Source organism: Oreochromis niloticus, linkage group LG16, assembly GCF_001858045.2.
Source record: "Oreochromis niloticus isolate F11D_XX linkage group LG16, O_niloticus_UMD_NMBU, whole genome shotgun sequence".
In the NCBI taxonomy this organism is placed as follows: Eukaryota; Metazoa; Chordata; class Actinopteri; order Cichliformes; family Cichlidae; genus Oreochromis; species Oreochromis niloticus.
The window spans coordinates 18,102,400-18,126,163 of record NC_031987.2 but is presented as its reverse complement, the minus strand read 5'-3'; the positions used below and the strand labels follow the sequence as shown (position 1 = coordinate 18,126,163).

The window sequence follows — 23,764 nt, the reverse complement described above, 5'->3', positions numbered from 1 at the left end:
AACAAAAAAAAAAAAACACACACACACACACACACACACACACACACACACACACACACACACACACACACACACACACACACACACACACACACACAAAAAAACCCAAAACCATCCTGTCTGACTGGAAACCCCTTTATGAAACAACTTCACCGGCCTGTTGACTGTTTTTATGAAAATAAATAAAAATGTTTTTAAAAAAAAGTTCTTCCAATTGTGGTGCTTTTGTTCTTTGCATGATAGAATTTATTGGTATACAGATTTTAATAAAAAAATGCATTTATCTGAATTTCATACAAAAAAGAAAACACGTAGAACTGATAAGCAAGTTCTTGAAATATCAACAAGAAGAGGTTTATACACTTCAGATTATGATGCCACATACTGATGGTCAGCTCACCAAAAATCATCATCTTCATCCTTGTGTGAATATGCTGCAATGCTGAGACAAAATTGAGTTTATTAGTGAAAGCCTCGAGGGACAGGGGGGAAAAAAAAAGAAGTAAAACAGTTTAAAATTAACAACATGAATCCAGAACAACCAAAAGCAAACCAAGTTTAAAGTAGGAACATGATAAACCACAAAAGCAATTAAATGTTATTGAAAGAGGCTTATGTATGTATTAAAGTCCTGGACAGCTTTTGAATTAGAAAGCGGAAATAGTTTGTCTAGTCAACAGTTTTAATTTACCTGTCTTCTTTATCCTCAGACAAACTCTTGGCCTCTGGGCTTAAATATTCTGCCTCATCTCTCTGAGAGCTCTGTAGAAAAAACAATCCCAAAGAACTCCAGTCTGCAACACGTCTCCTGTTTAATTTGTACAGAAGCCTCAGACAAACATGCATGCAACTCACCTGTGCATGTTGCTTCTCTCTCGCTTCCAAGACCATCTTCATGTATTTGTCCAGTGGATTTTCACTTTTAGACTCATCTTTCTCTCCACTGATTTCTTCATTTACTCCTTTCTTAACCCCAGTTTCTTCTTCTTCTTCCTGTTTTGGATTTTCCACCTCTTGCAAAAGCTGATTAGAATGGGATGTTATCACATTAAACATTCATTTAAGTTTGCCTTTTATGAGAAGTTTAGATAGTTTAGCTTATAAAGAGGATTTCTGCAGGGACTGGGTCTAAGATAATCATTACCATCTCTTTCTCTAGTCGCTCAAGTTCTTGGAGCTCTCTCTCTCTGGCTTCTTCTTGCTCCCTTTGTCTTTTTTCTTCTCTTTCTTTCCGCTCTCTTTCCCACCTTTGTTCTTCATTTTCTTCCTTTTCAGATTCACCCAAACTTTGTGGGACTTCTAGAAATGACATGAGTCATCCTTTGTCAATTTGACCCTTTTGGGTTTAAAAAGCAATTTACTGAAAATTGGCGGCAAAATGAGCCAACTGATTTTTACAGTTTGACTTATGATGTACAGTAGAAAAAAGGCTTGTGTTGTCATTTGAAGTCAAGCAAGATTATGAATCGTTGATGGGAGTACTAAGACTCACCCGTTTGGCCCTGTGAGTCTATTAGGTCTTTTGGGAGGTCTTGTGGGTGGGGGGCAGCAGGGGCCTCCTCGGAGAGAGGGACAGCAGTGTCCAGGAGAAGCTCTGGAATGTGGCCGGGCTCTGGAGGGAGACATGCACAAAGAGATCTTTTATGCTCCACCATAATGCAACAGGGCCAGAGGACCAGCACAGAATACATAATCAGCGGTCCTTCATCTTCACCATTGTGCAGGGCCACTGAAAGGCCAGTCACACACTCATTAAAAAACAGCCATCCAAAAATTCTAGGCCTCCATACTGGATACATTACACATTTTGTTACATTAGTGATTAAACGCTATCAACATATAGTTAATCATTTTCTAGAAATATATTCTAGTGACAGATGGAGCAAACACAAATTAATCACACAGCACACTTTTCAGCACTCGCATCGTGCACAGCAGTCATGGAATTAAAATAAACAGCATATAAACTATGAGTGTTTATCCTGGGATCCAGTGAAGATTTTCCAGTTTAAGAGGAGAGCTGTACTTCTACAATAGATCCCCAGGGAACTTGTCATCTCCACTCAACGTCTTGTAGATAGTCAAACAGCATGAAGCAGTACTATAAAAGAACTTTATGTTCTAACAGTTTAAAAGTTCCCCTTTGATCACAATTTATGGCCCAGAACCTCTTTCTCAACAGCAATGAAGCGACCAGACTGCTGAAGCTCAGAGTCTGTTGTATGAGTCACGTACACTGCAAACAATGGCTTCAGAAATACATGACCACATTCTATTTGATTATGCTTTACTTTAAACAATAAGGGGAAAATACTAAACAACAAACAACAGTGAACAACACTGAGTACCTGATAATCCTCCAGTGAGATCTTCGAGGCTTATCTTCTCAGGCTGTGGGGAAGACTCTGAGCTAGAGAAGACTTGCTGTAGCTTTGGTGGACTGAAGGACACAGTGGCAACATAAGCATTGGTATTCACTGTCTCATTATAAAATGTATACGAAACACTGTCCTTGAAAGTGATGCCAGATGGTACCTGTAGTGGTCGCGTGCTGTGCTCCTGAGCTGAGGACTGCGAGGTGGACTGAGCTCGGAGGACAAGTCCTCTGAGGTCACCACCTCATTGCGGAGGGCAGGAGAGAGCTGTCTGTCACACGACAGCTGTGGAAGCGTGACTACAGACGCGACTGGCCCTAACAGGAGGAAGGACTTAATATTAAAAAACACAGCTGAGGTAGAAACATGTGCTCAGAGACTGATGTGTAAAGATCTGGACAGACTGATCTGAATTTTCAAATACTTCATAGAAAATATACAGTTTACATGCATGTGTGCAGCATACAAACACTGAGAACATAAATCATTTTTCAATTTTTTGATATGTTACCTTCTATAACTTCTCTTTGACGATTATTCTTGAAGGAAGATTGTGTTGTAGAGGATGGGTGCTTGGATAGAGTCAAGCTTTCATCTGGAGCGTTTCCATTTTTTAGGAACAAAGGCTCAGTCAGTGAATAGAGACTGTGGTCAACAAAACATGTGGCCTGTTGCTGGTTATGATCTTCTGAGAAGGTAACTCTTGATTGTGCAGCTGGTAAAGTCTTTCTGGTGCCATTGGAGGGGGATTGGACAGACTGAGGAGACAGTGGTCTGTGTGAGATCTTTGGTTTGTTGGCTAAGTGAGTGTGTGAACGGAGAGGGTCATGTTTTCTAAGAGGAGAGTCAGGGGAATGAGAAGGATGTGGTTGTTGTGGGGAAAGAGGTCTTGGGGGAAGCATGTGTGAGATGGTGGAGCGCACTGCCCTCTGCTGGTAGTTCCTGTAAGCTTCCTCTAAAGTCTCAGCCTCCTTCTGCAGCTCCTTGATCCGAGCCTTGGCTTCAGCTACCAACTCCAAGTCAGAATCTGGTACATCACTCCAAGGCGATTTGCGTCCTCCCAGATTGCCATCTATTTCACAAACATCATATCCCACCCTGGCCCTCAGCAGAGTTCTGTCCACATAGATGTCAGGAGGAACCAGCTTGTCAGCGCCGAGCTCTAGTACAGAGCGATCAACAAGAGATGGTTTGGGATTACGCAGCACTTCATTTTCAAGAGCTGCCAGGATTACATGAGTCACACAAAAGGAAGAGAAAGGGGAAAAGCAAACAAGATGAAGGTTGAGTAGTACTACAGAATACCATCCACCATGAAAGATCAGAGAAAAAAAAAAAAAGCTAATTAGAAATAATTACATGGGGCTACACCAAAAATCCAGCTGTTAATACTGTAGTGTTGATTTCTTTCTTGCTTTTACTCAAGTTTCTATAAGAACATCAAAAATACAAATAAAACGATGAATCAATATGTGCAATGTGTAACTGTGTACAGAACTGTATGAGCCAGATAAGAAAGAAAACCTGCTTTTGAAAAGCAAAAATAAAGCCAACTGTACATTTCAAGTCCATCTGATGTGACTAGCCACATTAACATGCATGCCACATCAAAGTGTACCTTGCTGAGTTTGGTGAAGCTGCATTTTAATGTCCTCAACATGGTTAGCCATCCACTGGGATTTCTCTTTACACTCTATCAGCTGAGCTTTGAACTGGGCACATTGCTCCATCTGCAGAAAAAAAATGGACACAAAAGTGAATGACATGTATATTTTTTGATAACCAGAGATTTGAGGGCATACTGCGAACACAAATTCTGCAAGGTGAAGAAAAAATTGTTTCCCACAGCAAGGAGCTGTGATGTAGCTGACCTCACTCTGGAGCTGTGCCTGCAGCACCTGTTTCTGGTTGTCAAATTCTTCCGCATCCAATCTGCGAGCACTCTGTAGCCTCTGAAGCTCCAACTGCAAGGCCAGTTGCTCTTTGGATGGTTTGCTCAAATCTGAGACAGGATATATAAGACTTAAAACATAACATAAAGTACAGCTCATTTTCCCCAATGCATTCGTCTTCAGTGGGAAAACTGTCGGATGAAAAAGCATCTGGTTTTGTACAGAGCAGTTCTTGACCAGCATGACCTTACAGCACATGGGGCCCATTATCATGTCACTGCCTTTTGTTAGCATTGAGGAGAGAGGCCCACTGCTCCTTTGCCCCATCTTTAGACAAGATGAATACTATAAGCCTCAGAGAGAGGTAAGATTTTCTTTGCCATGGGTAAAAGGACCTCTGTCTCTGCTCCCATTCACTCATCCCCCTTTCCTCATTGGCTGTCTGCAAAGCTACAAACAAGACACAGAGGCCCCATTTTGGCAGGCAAGACACATTCAAGAAGACAGCTCAGCCAGAGGCAGTGGGATAAGACTACCAAAAACGCTTCACAGTACACTGCACCTTACACAGTTCACAATGAGCCTATATTCAAGCACTCTGAATGCAACACAGGAACTTCAAGAACCTTGCTTATGGCAAAGACTGCAAATATTCAGACTTAACAAAACTAGGATTGCATTTTAGACATAATAAATCTGGTTATATAGTCCCAGGCTATAAGATAATCAGATGTGCATTATTATAAATGGAGTATGCCTGATTGTGTTTTTCATGTTTTTAAACTGAATAGGGACACTCTGCTGGTAGACACTCGAGAGCAACCGCCACTGTCTACCTGCATGAAGAAGCCGTTTCTCCTCTTGGGCCTCCTCCAGCTGTTTCTTTAGCAGCTGCAGCTGCCCCTGCAGCTCTGCTTTCTCTTTTGTTAAGTGGGGGTAGTCACTCATGCTCTCCATTCTTTCCCTTAACAGCTTCTTCTGTTGAGTCAGCAGAGAAATCTGCTGCTGTGCTGTGTCTAACTCGATCTGGAAAAACAAGCCCGCGAGGGATATTAAAAGCACGGGAACCGAATCGCACTGGATGGCATGCATTTATCACAGAATTAAACTGAATGCTAATATAATTATTTATCATTTTGCCTCACGTCCACTGAAAAGGGTGAAGTTAACAAGGATGGATGGATTTGGGTCTTTACCTGCAGCCGCTTCAGCTCTGAGCACGTTCTACTGTGGTCCTCCAATTTGGCATTAATTGCAGCTGACTCCTTTTGGATACGGACAGTTTCCACTGAAAAATACAAAGATGTAAAATTTGAAAAAACACAGGCAACAGAAAATTGGTCATAAATCCTGCACTGACTGACATACTTGCCTTTGTTTCTGTTCTCACTTTCTGTGAGCTTTTCTGTTCTCTTGATGTAGTCCTCCTTTAGCTCAAGCTGATACCTGATTTTAAGACAAGATGAGCCATTTAAAAACAGGTCTAAAACTAAAACAGTACAAGACAAAGTGACTCGTTTTTCTTTCTACATTACACAAAGCAAATACTTGACCCAGTGATCAACTAGAGATTTGCAACAGCAATGTTGTCCTCTGTCAAATACATGATAAAGTCCTCTTTTGTATGTTACTCTATTAATTGATGTTACTGCTGATAGCTATATTCTTTTGATAAAAAGAAAATCACTTAAGTTAAATAAAGGTTGGTACATTAATTAACTCATCAGTGTCATTGGAGATATATTTACTGCTATTTATTTAGCAGGAAAATATTTGAAATTCACCAACAGCATTACTGTATTGATTTTTATGTCACAGATAATGATGATAATGTATACTGTATAGTATACATACAGTACTGACATAGAGTGATATAGATAGATAGATCAATATATACTTTCATTGTGAATGCTCAGTGACAATAAAGGGACATTCTATTCTATTTACAAGCAAGCCATTCAACAAAAATAAGTACCTGGAAAGTTCATTCTTCAGCCTCTGGTCATATGTGTCCTCCATGGTTTTCACAGCCAGTTCTCTCCTCCTCAGCAGCTCTTCAGCTGTCTTGATCTTCGCCTCATGAATTTGACAAGTCCTATTACCATACAAAAAACCCCAGCAATAACTGTGAACCTGTGGCCACAATGGAAGAGTGCAGCATCATTTCACTCAGATAAATAGTCATAAAAAATTCTTACTTTTCAAAGGCGTCTGTTCTCATCCTCAGCTCATTTTCTCTGCTACGTAGTGTTTCAATTTCCTTCAGCACTGACTGTCTCTCAATGTATAAGTTCTTTTCTTCAATCTATAGAGAAGCAAAGTGGAAATAGACTAATTATCTCTTATTCTCCTATCTTAAATTTAAGGGGAAATAATTTGAATGTAAACTGTAATGCTCAGAACCACCCACAATCAAACTGCAGTGGGATACAAAAGCATGATGCCAAATCATACATACAGCTCAGGAAATGAGCAGCAAGGTTTGAGGACTGAGAACAATTTAAAAAGATCAAGTGATAGCCAGTAAAAGAAAGTTAGGTAAGAAGGCGAGACTCTTCAAACTGACACCAGAACTTTAAGGTGATATTGTTAGTAAAATATTAATCTGGGTGTCAGACTTTTGAAATCTTACATTACATGTTCAAGGTTTATATTAGAAAAAGAGCGGCTCATTGTAACAGCCATTTACCTCTTGCTGTTTTTGCAACCGATCAATGGCATTTTTCTCTCGCTCCATCAGCGCCTTTGTCTTCATTTCATAAGTCCTCTCCAGCTCCTGCTTCAGCCTTTCAAATTCTTTATGAAATTTGGATTTTTCTTCCAACCTCACCTTGGCAATTTCAACTTCTTTAAAATGTTGTATCTACAAAAGAAGATGAAGCAAAAAAAAGACAACATTGAGGCGACTCAACCTGGAGGAAAACTGTGTGACCAAATAAACCATGTTTGTTACGAGTCTGTACCTTTAAGTTCATTTCTGTTTCCATCTGCACTTCAATGTCTTTTCTATACGCAGACAGTTTTGACTGTAATGGAAACACTTTGTCCTCATTGTACCCCAAACCCTCGTATTCCCGATCTATTGTTTTCATCTTCTCTACTGTGAATGGAAAGAGAGGGAGAACACGTTAAAACTCTTTGTTGGAGGGCATGAATATAAAAGGCCAGTCACCGTCAGACATCAGTTCATACCAAGAGACTCCCCATAACTCGATAAACTTGTCTGAGTGTCGGCATCATGGCACAGGTTCCGAGTATAATGATCTGTTAGCTGTGTTAGAAGGCTGATCAGGAACCCTGCTAAATAAAGACATAATAAATCACAGGAGAGACTCTGGAACAAAAGCAGTTTTATTAGAAGTAAAAGGAACAGGACACTGTACATACCCCTATCATGTTTTTCTTTATTTGAAGACTGTAAGAAAATAATAATAGTGTTGTTATTAGTAATTACACTATGTCTTAATACTTATATCAAAAAGATGATCTAGGTTCAAAATAATTATAATTACCAATGACTTGTAAAGGTTTGATTCAGGGCGTATTTTAAGAAGCTGAAGGAGGTCTTCTTTTGTAAAAACCTGTAAAAGTGGATCAGAGACCAGAGATCTTCATCTCCATCTTGTTGACACCTCAAGCTACATGTACATAAAAAAGTCATACACACCTTGTCTTTAGATAATCCGCTTTCAGGATAGAACACAGAAAGTGTGTATTCATACCCTGAGTTCTGGAGATGATCTGCCACTATGCTGTTACAGGCTGAAACTAATATGGGTTCATGTTTCACATGTGCTGGCCTGGGAACTGGTTCTTGGCCTGTCAAAGCTGGGTATTTTAACTCCTGGATGAGCTGATTTCGCAGCTGTGCCTAAATAAGATCCGAATAGTCAAAGAGAAGGATGAAGACCAAACACTGGGCATTGCTACAGTGCTGTGAAAAAGTATTTGGCCCCTTTGATTAACTGTGATTTACCACCTTTTTTTGTAAAGTTGAGCTCAATTTCACTATCCACACCCTGGCTGATTACTGGCAGACCTGTTGAATCAAGTAATCACTCAAACAGAAACTGTCTCACAAAGTGATGTAAGCTAAAAGATCTCAAGAAGCAACACATCATACAACAGGCTATCAGTGTGGAAAGAGTTACATCCCCACTACTAAAACCAGTCTCACTATCCATTTGTTAGAGCTATAAAAAGTGTATAAAATGCCCAGCCTACCAGAATTACTGTAAAAGCAAAAAACTGTAGGCAACTTGTCTCAGTTTAGGGTCAGCGTTTATGATTCAGAAATAAAAAAGCGACTGGGCAAAAATGTAATCCGTGGGAGAGTTCCAAGGAGAAAACCACTGCTGAGCAAAAAGAACACAAAGGCTCAGCTCACATTTGCCAAAAAACATATTGATGATCCCCAAGACTTTTGGAGAAAGTGGACTAATGAGACGAAAGTTTCACTTTTTGGAAGGTTTGAGTCCCATTACATCTGGCTTAAAACTTACACACGATTTCATAAAAAGAACATCATACCAACAGACATGGTGGTAGTGTAATGGTCTAGAAAGTCCTGAAGGAAAATGTCTGGCCATCAGTTTATGCCCTGAAGTTCAAGCACACCTGGGTTATGCAGCAGGACGATGATGAGAAACATGCCAGGAAGTCCACCTCTGGATGCCTCAAAATGCCAGATGAATGTTAAATTCTAATTGCTTTGACATGACAGTCCATAAATGCTCAAAAACCTTCCAATGTGGATGAATTTAAACAATTGTGCAAAGAAGAGTGCACTATAAGTCCTCCATGGTGATGTGAAAGAAATAGAGAAGGGGCAAATACTTTTTCACAGCAATCTATAATAATAACAGCAACGTTATTAACATTGCTTACCTTGAGTGTATCAAGAACTCCTTTACTTTTAAAAGTCTGATAGAGTCTTTTCCTCAGCTCATCAGGGGATAACGCATCTTCCTTAGAGGAGGACATAGTTGGGATCTTTGCGAGACCTGACATAAGACAAACAGAAGCAGACAATTGGACGACGAGCGCGAGAATAAAAACCTTCGCTTTCAAAAACTTTCCCAAGTATTATTGGCTGTTATCAGAATTTTATTCCTCTCTCTTCGCAACATGTGCACCATGTGTATCTTAAGAAGAAACTACTCACCTGCCTGACGACCACAAACCGTCTTCGCGTCTCTTTTCTTGTTCTTGAAACATTTAAATCCACCGTCAACGGAATAGCTTGGTTTCGTGCATGCGCACAATTATGACGTCACTACGAAAAACCAAAAACGTATTTATTATAATTGAATTATATGCATTCAGTGTTTCATATAGCGTTGTTTCTAAAAGTGCAGTAGAAAATAATTATCATTTAAAAGATTTAGTACAAAAAAGTTTCGCTACTTTATTATGTCATCATTTTGCGACTGCTGTTCTTGCGATCCAGGAAACGCAACTAACAGGTAAACAAACGCCGGTTTTATTCCTTTAAAAACAGATATATGACATACCTTTCTATTGTTTCCATTTATATAATGCTTATCTTGGTCTTACAATAGGCATGTAGTTTCTTTAAGCATCCGTGGAGCTCCGCGGTTAGTGCTAGCTTGCTATACAGAGGGTTTACAGTCATTTTAGGTTACGCTGTCACTATTTGCTACTTATAAGTTTGCTTATTTCGTTGTGGAGGGATTAATTTCAGATCAGTTTATCTTTGCTAAGAGGAGAAGACGATGTCTGGAAGCTTTTACTTTGTCATGGTTGGTCATCATGACAATCCTGTGTTTGAGATGGAGTTCCTGCCAGCTGGGAAGCCCGAATCAAAGGTAACCTCGCTTAATTTAATCACTCAATTACTGAGCTACAGCGCAGTATTTGTCTCTATTTGTGTATTTGACACACTTACATATTTCAAATAATCAAACAGGTTTCAATGTTAGACAAAGGTAATCTGAGTAAATTCAAAATGCAGTTTTTAAACGATTAATTTGTTTATTAAAGGGAAAAAAGAGAGTTAATCAAACCCACCTGGCCCTGTGTGGAAAAAATAATTGCTCCCCTTTTATTAAATCATGAAACAACTGTTCTTACTTACATCATACTTACAGGATGATCATCGTCACCTAAATCAGTTCATTGCACATGCAGCCCTGGATTTGGTGGATGAAAATATGTGGCTGTCCAACAATATGTACTTGAAAACTGTGGACAAATTCAACGAGTGGTTTGTTTCTGCATTTGTCACTGCAGGACATATCCTTTTGTTCTGTTTCATGTGATAATTATTTCCTGATGCTGTGAGTGTTGCCCGATGAAAACACATTTTTTCTTTGCTCAGCATTAATTAAGATATTACTGTTTTTAGACTGATAGCAAGCAAGCAAGCAATTTACTTATATAGCACCTTCAGACAACTCCCAGCTGAAAACAAAGTGCTGTACACTTATGAAAGGGTTAAGTTTGTTAAATAATCTAATTTCAATGGTGTAGTTTATACACAGTATTTGTAATTGAAACAGCAAGCTGAATAACCAAAATCAAACACAAGTTTTGAATCTTCTATTAATCTACATCTTAAAAAACATGTTCATTATCATTTAAATCATTGAGATTTAAAGCTATGATCTAACATGTGATATAAAGATGGAAATGAGGGCCACCAGTGTGATTATTTTGGGACTTAGTGAGTTTGTTATCATTATTTTCGGACAGATTCAGTGTATGGGCATGTCTTTATTTTCTTTAACTATTTGCAACACATATAAGATTCATCATGCTGCACGACGTGCGACAAGAAGATGGAATCAAAAACTTTTTTAACGACGTCTATGATTTATACATCAAGGTAAGTCGTTATCCAGGTGATAAGAGTATCTTAGCATGATGTGACATTTGGTATATTTTGCTTTTAGCATTTAATCTTATCCTGATCTGTCTTTCAGTTTGCAATGAATCCATTCTATGAAATCAACGCGCCCATCCGCTCAACTGCTTTTGAGAGGAAAGTCCAGTTCCTTGGGAAGAAGCATCTCCTGAGTTAATCACTTCACACAAAAATTTCAAGTGTCTTTATGTTGTATATAGTTGTTTCTGTTCTTCTTTAAAAATCTTCAATGTGTTCAGAACAAAAGTGTATTTGTATAAACAGTGTTTTGCTTTGTGGGTGTGTGTTTTGTTTTTTTAATAGAGTGGATGTGGCTGCTTTGTGTGACATTATGGCTTCAAATTTCATGTGCATTGCAAAAATATCCAGAAAGAAAATATCTATAAATTAGTGTTGCCTCACTGCAGAGCATAGTCAGTTACGTTCATAGGAAATATTAAAACTGATTTATCAGCTGGATTCCAGTTTACAAAACATGCATAACAGGCAAATTTCAGGGGGTTTATTCATCATTTGGCATGCCAGTAGTACAACTTTGAAAGAAGAAAAAATGACACTTAAACATATGGTTCACATTTTTAAATAACTATGGGGAGACTTTCAACTTGAAAATATATTTTAAAAATAAGTGCATTAATTAGCTAAATAATCCCATCAATGAAAAAAATGTCACTACTCCATTATTTATTCTGCTTATAGTTAGATTCATCTTTTTTTCCAATGATAAAAAAAACTTACAAAATACAAAAGTTTCCAGAAACATAAATATTCCAAATGCCATGCATGTTAAATTTATTTTAATATTTCAGGGAATTAATTCATCCCTCATTGCTTTCAACACACAGCCATAATCTATCCACAATGCAGAATGTGCACAAACAAGACCTAAATGTGCATTAATAACAAGCTTCAATTTGTTAGTCATACAAAGTAGTTCCTTAGGTACCTCATAATTTTCAGAAATAAGTTTATTGGTAAATACGTTATTTCAATTCTGCAGTTATTTCATTACTATCGTGTCACCATTCTGCATTACAATATTAGGGAGTGGAGTGTAGAGACCCTACAGTAATTGCACTCTCCAGGTTGCACATATCTAAACAAATATTTAAAAAAAATAATGGAATCATTTAACCTTTTGAAAAATACTCTAATTTATAACTATAAGTTGTCTTGGGTCAACACAAAATGTTTTTTTTCCCGTAAGCCTGACTTAATGGCCTTTGGCAGTGTTGAGTCAAGTGCTTTTAATTGTATTTGTAATGACACTAGCATTAATTTAGTGTTTTTTCATTGTTTTTCTCCCCCAAACAAATCCAACAGTTTGCATTATCAAACCATCAACAGTATAACAGTAGCGTAATTTGTTTAAATAAGATGTTACTACAGAACTGTACACCTACATCCTCATATAATGGGCCTAATAGTGAATTCATGTTGGTGATAACTCCTGGGTGTTATGAACAGCAAGTGGCAGTGGAGCGAGGCTTTCTGTGAAGCTTGACTGTGTCCGTAGGGATGAGGTGGTCCGTTCTTTCATCCACTGCCAACACTCTACGCACTGCCTCCTCAAAGGCCACTGCTACATTGATGGCATCCTTGGCACTGGTCTCATAATAGGGGTAGTCACCATTCTCCTTGCACCACTGCTGCGCCTCCTCGGTAGACACCTGCCTCTCCGTCACATCCACTTTGTTGCCCAGTACTACGAACGGGAACTTCTCCGGCTCCTTGACATCCGCATAGTAGATGAACTCCTTCTTCCAGTTGCCCAAGTTCAGAAAACTCTGGTTATCATCAACACTGAAGGTGAGCAGGCAGCAATCAGAGCCACGATAGAAAGGAGTCCTCAGGCTGCGGAAGCGCTCCTGGCCAGCTGTGTCCCAGATCTGGAGGGTAACTTGGTGGCCATCTACCTCCAGGTCCTTGTTGAGGAACTCAACCCCGATGGTGTGGAAAAGGTGTGCATCAAACTTGTTGGTCACGTAGCGATTCATGATGGAACTCTTTCCTACACCACCGTCACCCAGCAGAATGACTTTCAACAAGGATGTCTTTGTTGTCATGGCTATTTACTCCCAAATCCACCACTTTTGAAATAGTTTACCTAGTAGAAAGAGGGAGTGTGTGATGGATACTGTTAGTATTTGTACACTACTATGAACTATGGTTCATTACAAAAAAAAAAGTTGCAGCAAGAAGAAGTGTGGCATTGAAAACATATTGTTCTCACCCTAGGTTGATTTTGAGCTCCTCCACTGGTCCGGATCATGTGCTGTTAAACCCCAGTCCCTGATCACATGCTCATTTCTTTAATGTTGAAGAGTCAGGCCATTCAGGTAGCGTTCAGCTAGCTGTAATACAGAGATAAGAGCTCAGTTTTTCTGTTGGCCCAGGACAGCAGGTACACTGCAATAACGTATTCTCTGCCACCAAACATACGATAACGTTACATTAAAATGCAAAAAAGGTATTCAAATTTAGCTTGTAGTTACATGGTACACAATACGAAACATATTTTAACGTGCTGTAACATAAAAGAGTCACCAAGTTGGATCTACCGGCCAGTTAGCTAGTTAGCTGAGCTGACTATCGTGAAGAAGGAAAACAAGATAACAGCTGGAGTTAGGTTAATGTAGGGTACCAGATCAGCTAGCCTGGTTTTCATGCAGATAAGAGTGCAAGTCACGTACCTCACAGTTAGATTCGGGCAGCTGTTGAATAAAAATAATAAGCCACCAGATAACTTAAATGTTCTTAATACATCTGTTTGGCAGCTCCTTCCCTTGGCGTGTCTGGAGGTAACGTCAGGGCTCTCCGTTTCCTGGTAAACTCTGGCGCTAACGTAGCTAGCTGCTAACAAGCTGGTAACGTCGGGTCATGTGATCTGGTCAGGAAGAAACAACCAACGAGCGCCGAGGTACGCTCTCAGGCCACCACTACTTATACAACATGTACATTAGTATTTTTTCACAGCGTACACATGACTCAGTTTTAATGTTCAAAATATCACAGACTTCAAAGGCATTCGTGTTTTTGCTTTATTTGAGTGAGATTAGTAAACCGTAACATCGCTTTATTTTACGCTAGTTAACCAGAACATCTTTGCAGTAGTTAAGCTACACCAACAGAGGGCCACATGTAGCTGTCATCTGTTACCACACAATACTTCTACCCAGTTTGTAGAAACCTGCAGTAGATAATAGGTGTTTGGGGCTCTCGTTTCTTTATAGTTTACCAGGAAAATGTGCATTTTTTAAGGACACTGCACCCGCTGCTAGGATATGCCGGATTTTTGATAATAGTTCTTTGGGAATAACTTTGTTGGTGCAAAAATTATATTGTATGCTCGTTAATCTGTGTTAGCGTTGTCATTTTCATAGATTTAACTAAATATTTGGGAGTAGATGATGTGTTTTTGTAACTGATTAAAAATGGTCAGGTACAAGGACTGGACTAAAAATTTGTTTTAAAAAAGTAGCCAAAGTCTGAAGCAAACTGTAAAGAAATTAGTTGCAGCTCAAAACCTTTTGAACATTTGGTACTGTAAAATAATAATCATTATGGAATCTGTACATAGAAAAAAATAAATGATCGGGAGTTAGAAAAAAACATTTAATGTAATAACATGGTATAATAATACAGCAAATCTTACACAATTGTATGCACTGATAGTTTTTTTTAAATTGTTTAAACTAAACAGCCTTCAAAAACGTTGATCATTTAAGATTGCAGATATAATTAACCTAACAATTCACATTACATATTGTGGACTATTAACTTTTCAACTATTAACTTCAGAAATGCACTGTTGCAAACATAACAAAGGTTTAAGCACAATACTGTTGGACCAGACTAACAAAGTTAGCATTTTCACCTTTTCCTGAGATCTGAGTTATCTGTACCATGAAAGATGATTTTGAAAATCACAAAAAACTATAGCAGGGTGCTTCTATGTAGCAGCTTTGTGATGACATGAATTTCTCTGCACTGAGTTTATGTATTGTTCCCTGTACTGTGTGTCTGCACTGAGGGAATAATGGGAAAAAAATCCACAAGAAACACACCATAACATGGATAAATGTCAAGGCATATGTTCTTAAAAGACTGGATCCTCTTGACACATTCCTGATGTCAGCACAACAGTGTCCAGCCCAATCTCACCTCCAAGACCTTTCCCACGCTGACCTTCAAAGATAACCTGAAACACAACCAACATACAGTCCTTTGTTAAGATTGTAGATCTGAGTAGTAGTTAGTAATGTGATGGCTGCCTTTTCAGAACATCAAAGGAATGTACTTTTTAGGCCAAGATCCCATCATAGCTAGCCACAAGTATTGAAGAAGACTTTAAATAATATGTTTTATAATGTGTGTGAATGACTTACAGACTCTGGGGCCTTCTCCTTCCAGGCTACTGTGAGAAACTCAGTCTGCCAGCCCTGCTCTCTGCTCTGACTCTGCTCCCATACTGGGTAAACATTGTTGTCCAGCAGTACCCTGAGCGTGCCCACATCAGGGCCAACCACACGGTAGTCAAAGGTAAGACAGAAGCTGCCGTACTGGGACCGGTCACCAAGAAGCAGTTTCAACCTGGCCACATCGTCTTGCTCCCCCACAAGCCCACTCAAAGCCATGTAGTACTCACCACCTGAGAAGGTTTGTAGCTGATGTAAGTTACAGTATCTGAATGCACAAAAATGAATACCTCTCCTTTGAAAAAGTAACATTCATCAGGTCGTTACCATTGTCATGGTATGCTACACTCCAGTCCATGTCATCAGACTTGTCTTGGATCCATTCACACGCCCCTTTGTCAAAGTTGCAATCCATGAAATACTCTAGAAAGTAAATGTTAGGAACACATTTTTAAATTAGCTGCATGAGTAGCGATTATACAACAATAACACATGTCTTAATATATGCTCAATCATCCAGGTAAGGAAATCCCAGAAAATTAATTCTGTTCATCTGGACGACTTTGGTCTTGAGACTGAAGAAGTCACTTGAATGAGTGACAAAACTTTTCTCTCAACGTGATGAACCGAATCAACTTTCTGGGAACAATGAAACATGAACACACTTTTTGATTACCTTCTTGACCTGGCGCTATGTGGATCTCTTTGACTTCTGTGGCTGGTCCGAACACTGACTCAAAGTCCTCTGATACTGTGTTTAGAGATTAAATGAAAAAAAAAAAATGGAGTGAATTCATCTTAATATACACCCGCATTTAAGCTTTCAGCTATTAGGCATGCCAAAGTTAAACTGTTATTCATTGGTTCAAAAGTTTTGCTCTAAATCCTAACTTCATTAAGATTATACCTTTCAACTTTAGCTGATCGCATGATTTCCTGATGGCTTTTGTATTAGACTGCAACTGGACTAAGATAATGAGTGCAAAAACCGACACAACTCTGATACTACTCTTAAAAAATATGCAATGGAAAGAACTTAATGCATAAATAATACAGCAAAGAGATTTTTCAAGATGACAGGTAGAAAGGGGTTTTTAACCAACAGGTAAAGACCTGCCCTGCTGTCACTCATACCATAAAATGGAGCTACAACTTTAGCATATATCCCCTCCAAGCAATTTAAAACTCTAGCAGCAAATCGCCCCCATGAAATGCAGCCACAGACAGTCTGATGAGTGACAGCTGGGATTATTGAAGCTGCTCAGTCAGAGTAGGCCTGTTTTAGAGAAGTCTAGAGTGCTGATGACAGACCTTCCTACAAGGAGTCAAGTCTGTTTGCACAACAGCTGTTTTGGGGAAAACATAATAAAAGGTTTAGGGGCTTTGTAAATTCCCATCCCGCCTCCCCCTCCACCTGAGGGATGGGGAAGCAGGCCCAGGATGAGTTGTATCCTTGGGCTCTCACATGCCAGCAGACTAACATTCCTCCCTGGAGGTGATGGATGTCTTGGGGCCTGTCTCCTCTTGCTCTCTGAGTTCTTACACAGCCTCTGATCTTTCCATAAAATTCAAGATTATCAGTGAAAGACAACATCATTTATGGGGTTTTGAAAGTTTTAAAGGTAAGCTGGTAAGTCTTGATTTTACAGTGCTGGGTTATTATTGGGAATTTACATTCAGTCTGTTGTGACCAATAGTTTAATATAGCAGAGTAAGTAAGAATTCAAGGATTTTGAGAAAAAAAATCAGGTTGACATTTTATTTTATTTATACCAGTATAATCATCATAGTGTCTTTGATCCTTTATAGAATAAGTCAGTGAGACTGGGATAACTCTGGGCTTGAGGTTAACAGCAGATCTGAAGCAACACCCCCTTTTCTTCTTTGGTCAAGGCCTTAATCCAGAGCTGCCCTTTCAGACAGTTATTTCAGCTGAAAATCCATAATTACATTCAGATGTCATGTAAACATGAGAGGACAGTCTCTTTTGAATCACACTGAGTTTGTTTAGTCTGTTTATGGTTACTACTTACTTTGCAGACCACCCAGAATAGTGGAACTCATTTATCATAACGCTGCCAAACAATATGCCCCTTACTGAAAACGTCTCCTCTTGGATTGAGCTGGTTGTCTTCCTCTTCCACCTTTTCCTCTTCTTCCTCAGGAAATCCCTCCTCTTGCGTTCCTTTAGTCGTAGTGCCGGCATAGACCTCCCCATCATAGTCAAAAGGTTGCAGGGGGATGTTGGGAGGTGGCGTTGCGACTGGTTCGAGGATTACATTTTTGATGTCCTCGTCGGTCAGTTTACCTCCCAGAATCCTAGGCTTCACCTGGGAGTCTGGGATGGCTGCAGGCAGGAAGAGGAATCAGAATAGACATATGGCTCTGCAATCATGACTGACAAACATAGTATTTGACTTCAGATGTCTTTCTTGTTTGTCATGTATTTTGCAGATGCAGTTCTTATTTATTATTTCCCTGCGGTGACTTACCAGGCCATTGATAAAATGCTTTCCACAGGAGCAGAGCTATAACAAATTAACATGCTAAGACAACAGATTCTCCTACTGCATGCAGATAAGACATAAGCGGGCACGGCTTAAATTAGTTTCTTAAATGCTCAAGCAATTTATTGTATAAGGCCATGCTGAGGATTTGAGGGCTCAGACTGCGGGTGCTATGGACATACATTTTCAGCCATGAGCAGGGGAGAGAGGTGGGGGAGGTGCTTTTATATATAGACAAGAGGAAGGGATGAGTGAATGGGGTTGCAGGGCAGGGAGTGAATAGCAGAAGCAGAGTCTTGGATTCCATACAATCTCACCATTCAGGGAATCATCTGCACTGCCTTTTTCTCCATCCCACGAACTCTGATAAAACGGCTTAACTACAGAAAATAAAGGCATTTTCATTTACGCAGGAAGCCCTGACCTCTTTTTTTGTTATTTGGCTGCATGAGACTTCACCTGTTATTATCTGGGTCTGGTTCAAAGAGTACAGCACTATCTTTATTTCTCCTTTTTCAGTTGGCTGGCTACAATGCAGTGTCGTATTTACACAGGTGTGTTTTCAATCTGTGCCTCTCTGGTGTTAACATCTGTGAAGAGGAGGGGAGTCTGAAAGCAGGAAACTAGCCTTGGCAGGACTGCTGTTTGCAGATGTTTAAAGAGTCCAAATGAAATATGTGGCTGTAAAACTTCTCCTGACCTATCTGACTGATTACCCTCGTCTGTTTTTGAAATCAAGCGTGAATGCCTTAATTTGGCAAATCTCAGTAGAAATGAAAGGCTTTGCTAAAATTATTTTATTCGTAATTCTCTGCAGCAAATCTCGGATCTCACCAGAGCATTCAAAGCCATTGCCTCTGAAGCCAGACTTGCACCTGCACCTGTAGGATCCTTGAGTGTTCACACAGACAGCGTGGTGGCTGCACTTGTGGGTGCCGGCTGCACACTCATCAAGGTCTGGAATTGGAAGAAGCCTATTTGTACCTTTAGGAATCGAAGTGAGGAGATGCCTCCCCTTAATAATCATGTATACCTTACCTACACAGTCATATTTGCCGTTGACATATTTCAGATCGTAGCCTTCCTGACACTTGCAGTAGTAGCTGCCAAAGGTGTTCACACATTGTCTGTTGTATGGGCAGAGGTTCTTCCCAGTTACACACTCATCAATATCTAAAGGGAAACAAAGCAGGAGAAAAAATAAAGAGCCCATGTTTTTTATAATTATCAAGAGTTCTGTAGTCTTGTGAAAAAACTAAGTACATCCTTACCGATTCCATAAAAATCAAGAGGGTAGCTAGCAGCCAAGTGCTGCTAATCAAATGCACTTAATTAATTGTTCATCACTAAATGTGACCACTGATATAAAAGCAGATGGTTTAGCAATTTGCTGATCTGGACCATTCAGGTGTGTGTTAACAGAATGCCCCAGTTTTTCTAAGAGTGGATGTTCAAGCAAATTTACTCCAAGATCAGATGGTGCAATGATAGGAGAAACTGCAAAAAACCCAAGAGCTACAGTTCTCACTGAGCATGTTAAATGTTAAAGTTCATAACATTAAAATTAGAAAAAGACTGAATAGATATGGCTTGTTTGGGATGGCTGCCAAGAAAAAACACCTTCTCTCTAAAAAGAACATGGCAGCACAGTTTAGGTTTAAAACAAACCACAAGACATCTGAATAATCTTATTTGGACAGATCAGACAAAAGTGAACATAATTGGTTATAATGCATAGTGCCATTTTTGGTGAAACCTAACCATAGCATACAAGCACAAAGACTTCATACCAACTGTTAAGCACAGTGGTGGAGGGGTGATGATTTGGGATGTTTTGCAATCATTTGACCTGGGCAACATGAAGTCATTGAGTTGACCATGAACTCCACTGTATACCAAAGTATTCTAGAGTCAAAGGTGAGGGCATCTGCCTGACAGCTAAAGGTTGGCTAAAACTGGGTCATGCAACGGGAAAGTGATCCTACATGAAATTTTGAATGATCTTAAGAGATCTGTGCAAAAACAGAAGCAACATTGCAAAGAAGAGTAGCACATTTCTCTACAATGATGTGAGAGATTGCTAAAATCATACGAAAAAATTTAATATTATTTCTGCTAAAGGTGGCTCTACAAGCCACTGAATAACGGGACATACCTAGTTTTTCAAAGCTGCATAGAGTCCTTCGAAAACCTTTTCACATGCAGTCATATCCAGTACTTTCTGGTCAATAACACTTCCTCTTCGCTATTTGCTTTGTCAGGGGTGTGTTACCAGTTATTCCTTTCTGCTTTTGCTTACATTTGACAAACTATTGTCTTTTACTGCTCTGGCTTAAAATGTTTCTACTATATTTGTGGTTAGCAACTGAAAGTGTGGACCTAAAGCCAGTTGGGGTCTATAAAGTCTATGAAATGTCACATTGAATACAATTGGGATAAATGTGTCTCATCAGAATTCATTTTTTGTACAGTACATGTGGTGAAAACAGAATTTGGCTGCTTTTTGGAAGAAAAGTATGTTTTTGTTGTAAATCTGTTTCTGAATGTGTTGCATTTGTGGCAGTCGTGAAATTTAATGCTGCTGAACTTCTATATGACCTCCCCTGTGTGATCATGACAGGCTGGTGCAGCCACAGCTCAAGCAGTTTGTTGGAAGAAATATAACTAAATTGCATTCAGTTGATTTACAAGCAAAACATGCCAAAACCATGTAATATAATCCTCACACAATGTTTCCAGCATGCAGTTACCTTCAATCTGTGTGACATAGAAAGAGTTTCTTTTCACTGTGTTTCTTATTTCATATAAAGGCTGCTGCTGTTGCCCCGTATAACACATTGTTTGCATGATCTGTTACCGCTCACCTACACAAGTTCTTCCATCCTGCCCCAGTTGCAGCCCTGCAGATGGGCAGAGGCAATGAATCTCTCCTTGTACTTCCTCACAGCCATACTGACAGTGAGCAAGTGCACAGGTCCTGGAATCTACATGTCCAAACACAAATAACACAAATGATCAGATATGCATCCTGGTTCTAAAGTTAGTGTTGCTCCCACAGCTGTTCTCTGTGTTTCCACTCAGTGTATGTATCCACACTGGGACTCACTGGCACAGGATCCGTCGGCCATTAAGGTGTATCCGTTGAGACAGTAGCATTTGTAACTCCCATAGGTGTTCATGCAGCGATGCTCACATGGACGAGGTTTCAGGCCGCACTCATTCAGGTCTAAGAATAAGAATGATCCTTACTTTTTGTATTCATTCAATTGAGCAGATAAAAATTTTCTTTCTGGAAAAGTGAATCCATCTATAAATTAGTCTGTGTACCCGGTTTGCTTTCCAGACATTATTTAATGACCTCAAATACCCACCTTGATTACATGTCTTTCCGGAGTATCCTGGAAAACACTTGCATTTGTTGGGGCCAACGCACTCTCCGTGCTTGCACCCGTGCTCACACTGGGCTGGTAAAACATTTAAGATGAAGAAAATACCACCAGAAATATCAGTGGTGGAAAATGATGGATTGCAGTCAAAACCACAAATTTCTATTATACAGGCAAGGTTTTTAAATCTAGAATGTAATTTCCTCCACATTTTTGGGGGTTAGAAAAATATCCTTCATGAAAAGACTAACAATAGTCAGAATACAGTTTTTTGGCAGTAAAGCTCGTTCTCTCTAACTTTTTGTTTATTGAGAAAGCTTTTCGTGTTAGTTTAAATGTCTCAGCCTGCTTGCTTTTTAAGTGCCTTAATGATTTTTATCTTACTGATTATAAACTGGCCTTTGAATGCATAGTGTTCTTACCCTCACACTGCCCTTTACTGTTTTTCTTCCAGCCATAGCAACACTCCAGTCTCCTACCATAGCGACACACACCTGGTTGGTTTCCAGTAAGGACTTGCCTGTAGTGCCTTTGCAGAGGAAAAAGAGGAGTCAAAGGTAAGATATATATATATGTGTATTATTTACAACCCACCCTGGTGAGTGCACAGAACATCCAAGAGCAAATTAAGCCTTTAAACAAAATCTCATGTCAGAAAGCAAAAAAAATAAAATGAAAAATAAAACCCCCACTGATTATAAATTTAGGTTATTATAGAATCATGTTTAATTAGGCCCACACACACTAACTGAGATGTCTCAATTGCAGGCATTCTGGCATCCACTTTTAATTATGGTCCAAACAACAAGCAACCTAAATAAAGTGTCTCCTCACAAGGCTTGCTTAGCACTAGAAGCTGGGCTCCCCATGGTGCAACAGCCAGCTGACAGGATGTAGGCTACAGATGGAGAAAAACATACTAATCAGACACTGGCACCCTCACACTATATTTCCTCCTTTTAAAAATCGGCTTTGATCTTTGTCTTGTTTCTGGAGGCTGATGCATATCAACTGGAAGCTTATTCTGACCTGTGGTTAAAGAGTCAGCGGTGCGCTCAAAATAACCTGCGGTACATATAGATTACATTGCATGTGTACATTTTAACTTGTAAATTCAATTAACATTTTTACCATAACTTAGTTGAGCAAGTGATTCCAAAAATAGCAGAATCTTGCATTCAAATCTGACTGCACCTTTCAGCATCGTTAGCTTTGCTTTTAGGCTGAGAGCCAAACACTAAAATCCCAGGCAGGACAGGAGGAATCCGTGTCTTTATAGAAATCAACCAGAATAGCCCACAGGAGACGGTCTCCTAAGAGAGACAGGTGCTCTTCAGTTATTAACAGTTGCTGTGCCATATTTAGAAGATTCACTCTCTTAGTCTTCTGTTAGCAGGGGCAATGTTGTGTGTGCATATTTTCAAAATAACAGTTTCCCCTTTTAAAAGTTTATGCATATTTACACTGCAAAACAGAGGGCTTTGTGTTATTCCTTAAGCCCCACTTAAAATAACAGTGTGTGGAGAAACTAACATTTCAAGTGTTAGAGATTCCACCTTTTTTAAGAGAAAGCGGGTTGAATTGTATATTATCTGATACTATAATTAACATTGCTGTGTTATTTTTGGCATTCAGACTTCCTGAAATGTGATTGGAATTCTTTGGTACGTAAACATCTGTCTGACATCCTACTTGAACTTATTTTTGACTCTTGACTTAGCAAAGTTTTCACCTGCTGCAGGTTTTTCAGAGTAGAAGCACACCATACAACATCACACGCTCTGTTGCTCGACTTGATTGACTTACCTATAGGCGTCTGTGCTACCAGCAGTGATGTGGAGCAGGAGAAAAAGAGCACCGACCAAAGTAAGTGGCTGCATGTCTGTCACAGTGAGCAGCCTTAATGCCTTGTTTCCCACGGGGCTGACTTTGGTTGCTCTGCGTTCTGACTATTCCTCCCAGGGGATTACGCTCATTAAATTGCCTAGACAGAAACAAGTCTCAGTTTTTCACAAGGCACACCGGAATTCATGTATTTCCAGAGCACAAAGTCAAAATCTCCTCTAGGGAAAAAATATCTCTGTCATACTCTTTTCAATGCTGTTGCTACACTCTGTGCTCCATGATTTGCTTCTCTTTCTTCTACACTGAAATTCCAGAGGTTGGCTGTCACTGTGAAATGACACTGGACTGAGACGGATGAGGTGGTGACTTCTGGAGGTAGGAGTGGGTTTGTAAGGGGGGTGGGGAAAATGTTAAGGGGTAATCCTTTCTTTACTCAAACCCTGCAGAAGCTCAAA

General features: G+C 39.5%; 4 protein-coding genes and 1 long non-coding RNA gene across 15 annotated transcripts in view; 2 read left to right on the top strand and 3 right to left on the bottom strand.

Moving 5' to 3' along the window:
• Positions 1-195: 195 nt before the first annotated feature.
• ofd1 (OFD1 centriole and centriolar satellite protein) lies at positions 196-9,932 on the bottom strand. 3 transcript variants are annotated; one of them, XM_025903946.1, is made up of 24 exons: positions 9,781-9,932; positions 9,432-9,542; positions 9,155-9,270; positions 7,935-8,138; positions 7,780-7,848; positions 7,655-7,682; positions 7,460-7,567; positions 7,231-7,367; positions 6,957-7,130; positions 6,466-6,572; positions 6,243-6,362; positions 5,640-5,713; positions 5,464-5,555; positions 5,104-5,293; positions 4,247-4,377; positions 3,994-4,105; positions 2,887-3,597; positions 2,536-2,692; positions 2,349-2,440; positions 1,493-1,612; positions 1,145-1,299; positions 856-1,023; positions 692-762; positions 196-442 (listed from the first exon to the last, which is right to left on the bottom strand). In XM_025903946.1, exons 3-24 carry the CDS (start codon positions 9,248-9,250, stop codon positions 397-399), a joined length of 3,162 nt encoding a protein of 1,053 aa, XP_025759731.1. In that variant the 5' UTR covers positions 9,251-9,270; positions 9,432-9,542; positions 9,781-9,932; the 3' UTR covers positions 196-396. The 3 variants fall into 3 exon arrangements, with proteins under 3 accessions (XP_025759731.1, XP_019208378.1, XP_019208377.1); XM_019352833.2 differs by having other exon boundaries at positions 285-442; positions 7,460-7,564; XM_019352832.2 differs by lacking the exon at positions 9,781-9,932 and having other exon boundaries at positions 285-442; positions 9,432-9,572.
• trappc2 (trafficking protein particle complex subunit 2) lies at positions 9,592-12,435 on the top strand. Of its 2 annotated transcripts, none has more exons than XM_003455474.4 (5): positions 9,592-9,732; positions 9,959-10,095; positions 10,378-10,522; positions 11,029-11,114; positions 11,212-12,435. In XM_003455474.4, exons 2-5 carry the CDS (start codon positions 10,003-10,005, stop codon positions 11,308-11,310), a joined length of 423 nt encoding a protein of 140 aa, XP_003455522.1. In that variant the 5' UTR covers positions 9,592-9,732; positions 9,959-10,002; the 3' UTR covers positions 11,311-12,435. The 2 variants fall into 2 exon arrangements, with proteins under 2 accessions (XP_003455522.1, XP_025759733.1); XM_025903948.1 differs by having other exon boundaries at positions 9,601-9,732; positions 9,954-10,095.
• rab9a (RAB9A, member RAS oncogene family) lies at positions 11,641-14,020 on the bottom strand. The gene is made up of 3 exons (XM_003455472.5): positions 13,847-14,020; positions 13,387-13,507; positions 11,641-13,260 (listed from the first exon to the last, which is right to left on the bottom strand). The coding sequence occupies exon 3, from the start codon at positions 13,217-13,219 to the stop codon at positions 12,611-12,613; it is 609 nt and encodes a 202-aa protein (XP_003455520.1). The 5' UTR covers positions 13,220-13,260; positions 13,387-13,507; positions 13,847-14,020; the 3' UTR covers positions 11,641-12,610.
• The window catches only part of LOC102076810 (uncharacterized), a 31,898-nt gene continuing 22,082 nt past the window's right edge, over positions 13,949-23,764 (top strand). For 4 of the 5 annotated variants that reach the window (XR_003216811.1, XR_002058635.2, XR_002058636.2 and 1 more), the window contains exons 1-5: positions 13,949-14,073; positions 15,567-15,812; positions 21,919-22,021; positions 23,206-23,330; positions 23,624-23,684. This is a non-coding gene — a long non-coding RNA (uncharacterized LOC102076810). Of the gene's footprint in view, positions 14,074-15,566; positions 15,813-21,918; positions 22,022-23,099; positions 23,129-23,205; positions 23,331-23,623; positions 23,685-23,764 lie in introns of all 5 variants that reach the window. The other variant, XR_002058638.2, reaches the window with a different exon arrangement.
• On the bottom strand, positions 14,755-23,666 carry egfl6 (EGF-like-domain, multiple 6). 4 transcript variants are annotated; one of them, XM_005460033.3, is made up of 14 exons: positions 23,554-23,663; positions 23,271-23,448; positions 21,887-21,993; positions 21,450-21,542; positions 21,185-21,304; positions 20,943-21,062; positions 19,117-19,251; positions 18,913-19,035; positions 18,396-18,458; positions 17,670-17,918; positions 16,248-16,322; positions 15,899-15,994; positions 15,542-15,804; positions 14,755-15,354 (listed from the first exon to the last, which is right to left on the bottom strand). In XM_005460033.3, the coding sequence occupies exons 2-14, from the start codon at positions 23,342-23,344 to the stop codon at positions 15,253-15,255; spliced, it is 1,620 nt and encodes a 539-aa protein (XP_005460090.1). In that variant the 5' UTR covers positions 23,345-23,448; positions 23,554-23,663; the 3' UTR covers positions 14,755-15,252. The 4 variants fall into 4 exon arrangements, with proteins under 4 accessions (XP_005460090.1, XP_013119685.1, XP_005460091.1 ...); XM_013264231.3 differs by having other exon boundaries at positions 23,271-23,666; XM_005460034.4 differs by lacking the exon at positions 18,396-18,458 and having other exon boundaries at positions 23,271-23,666.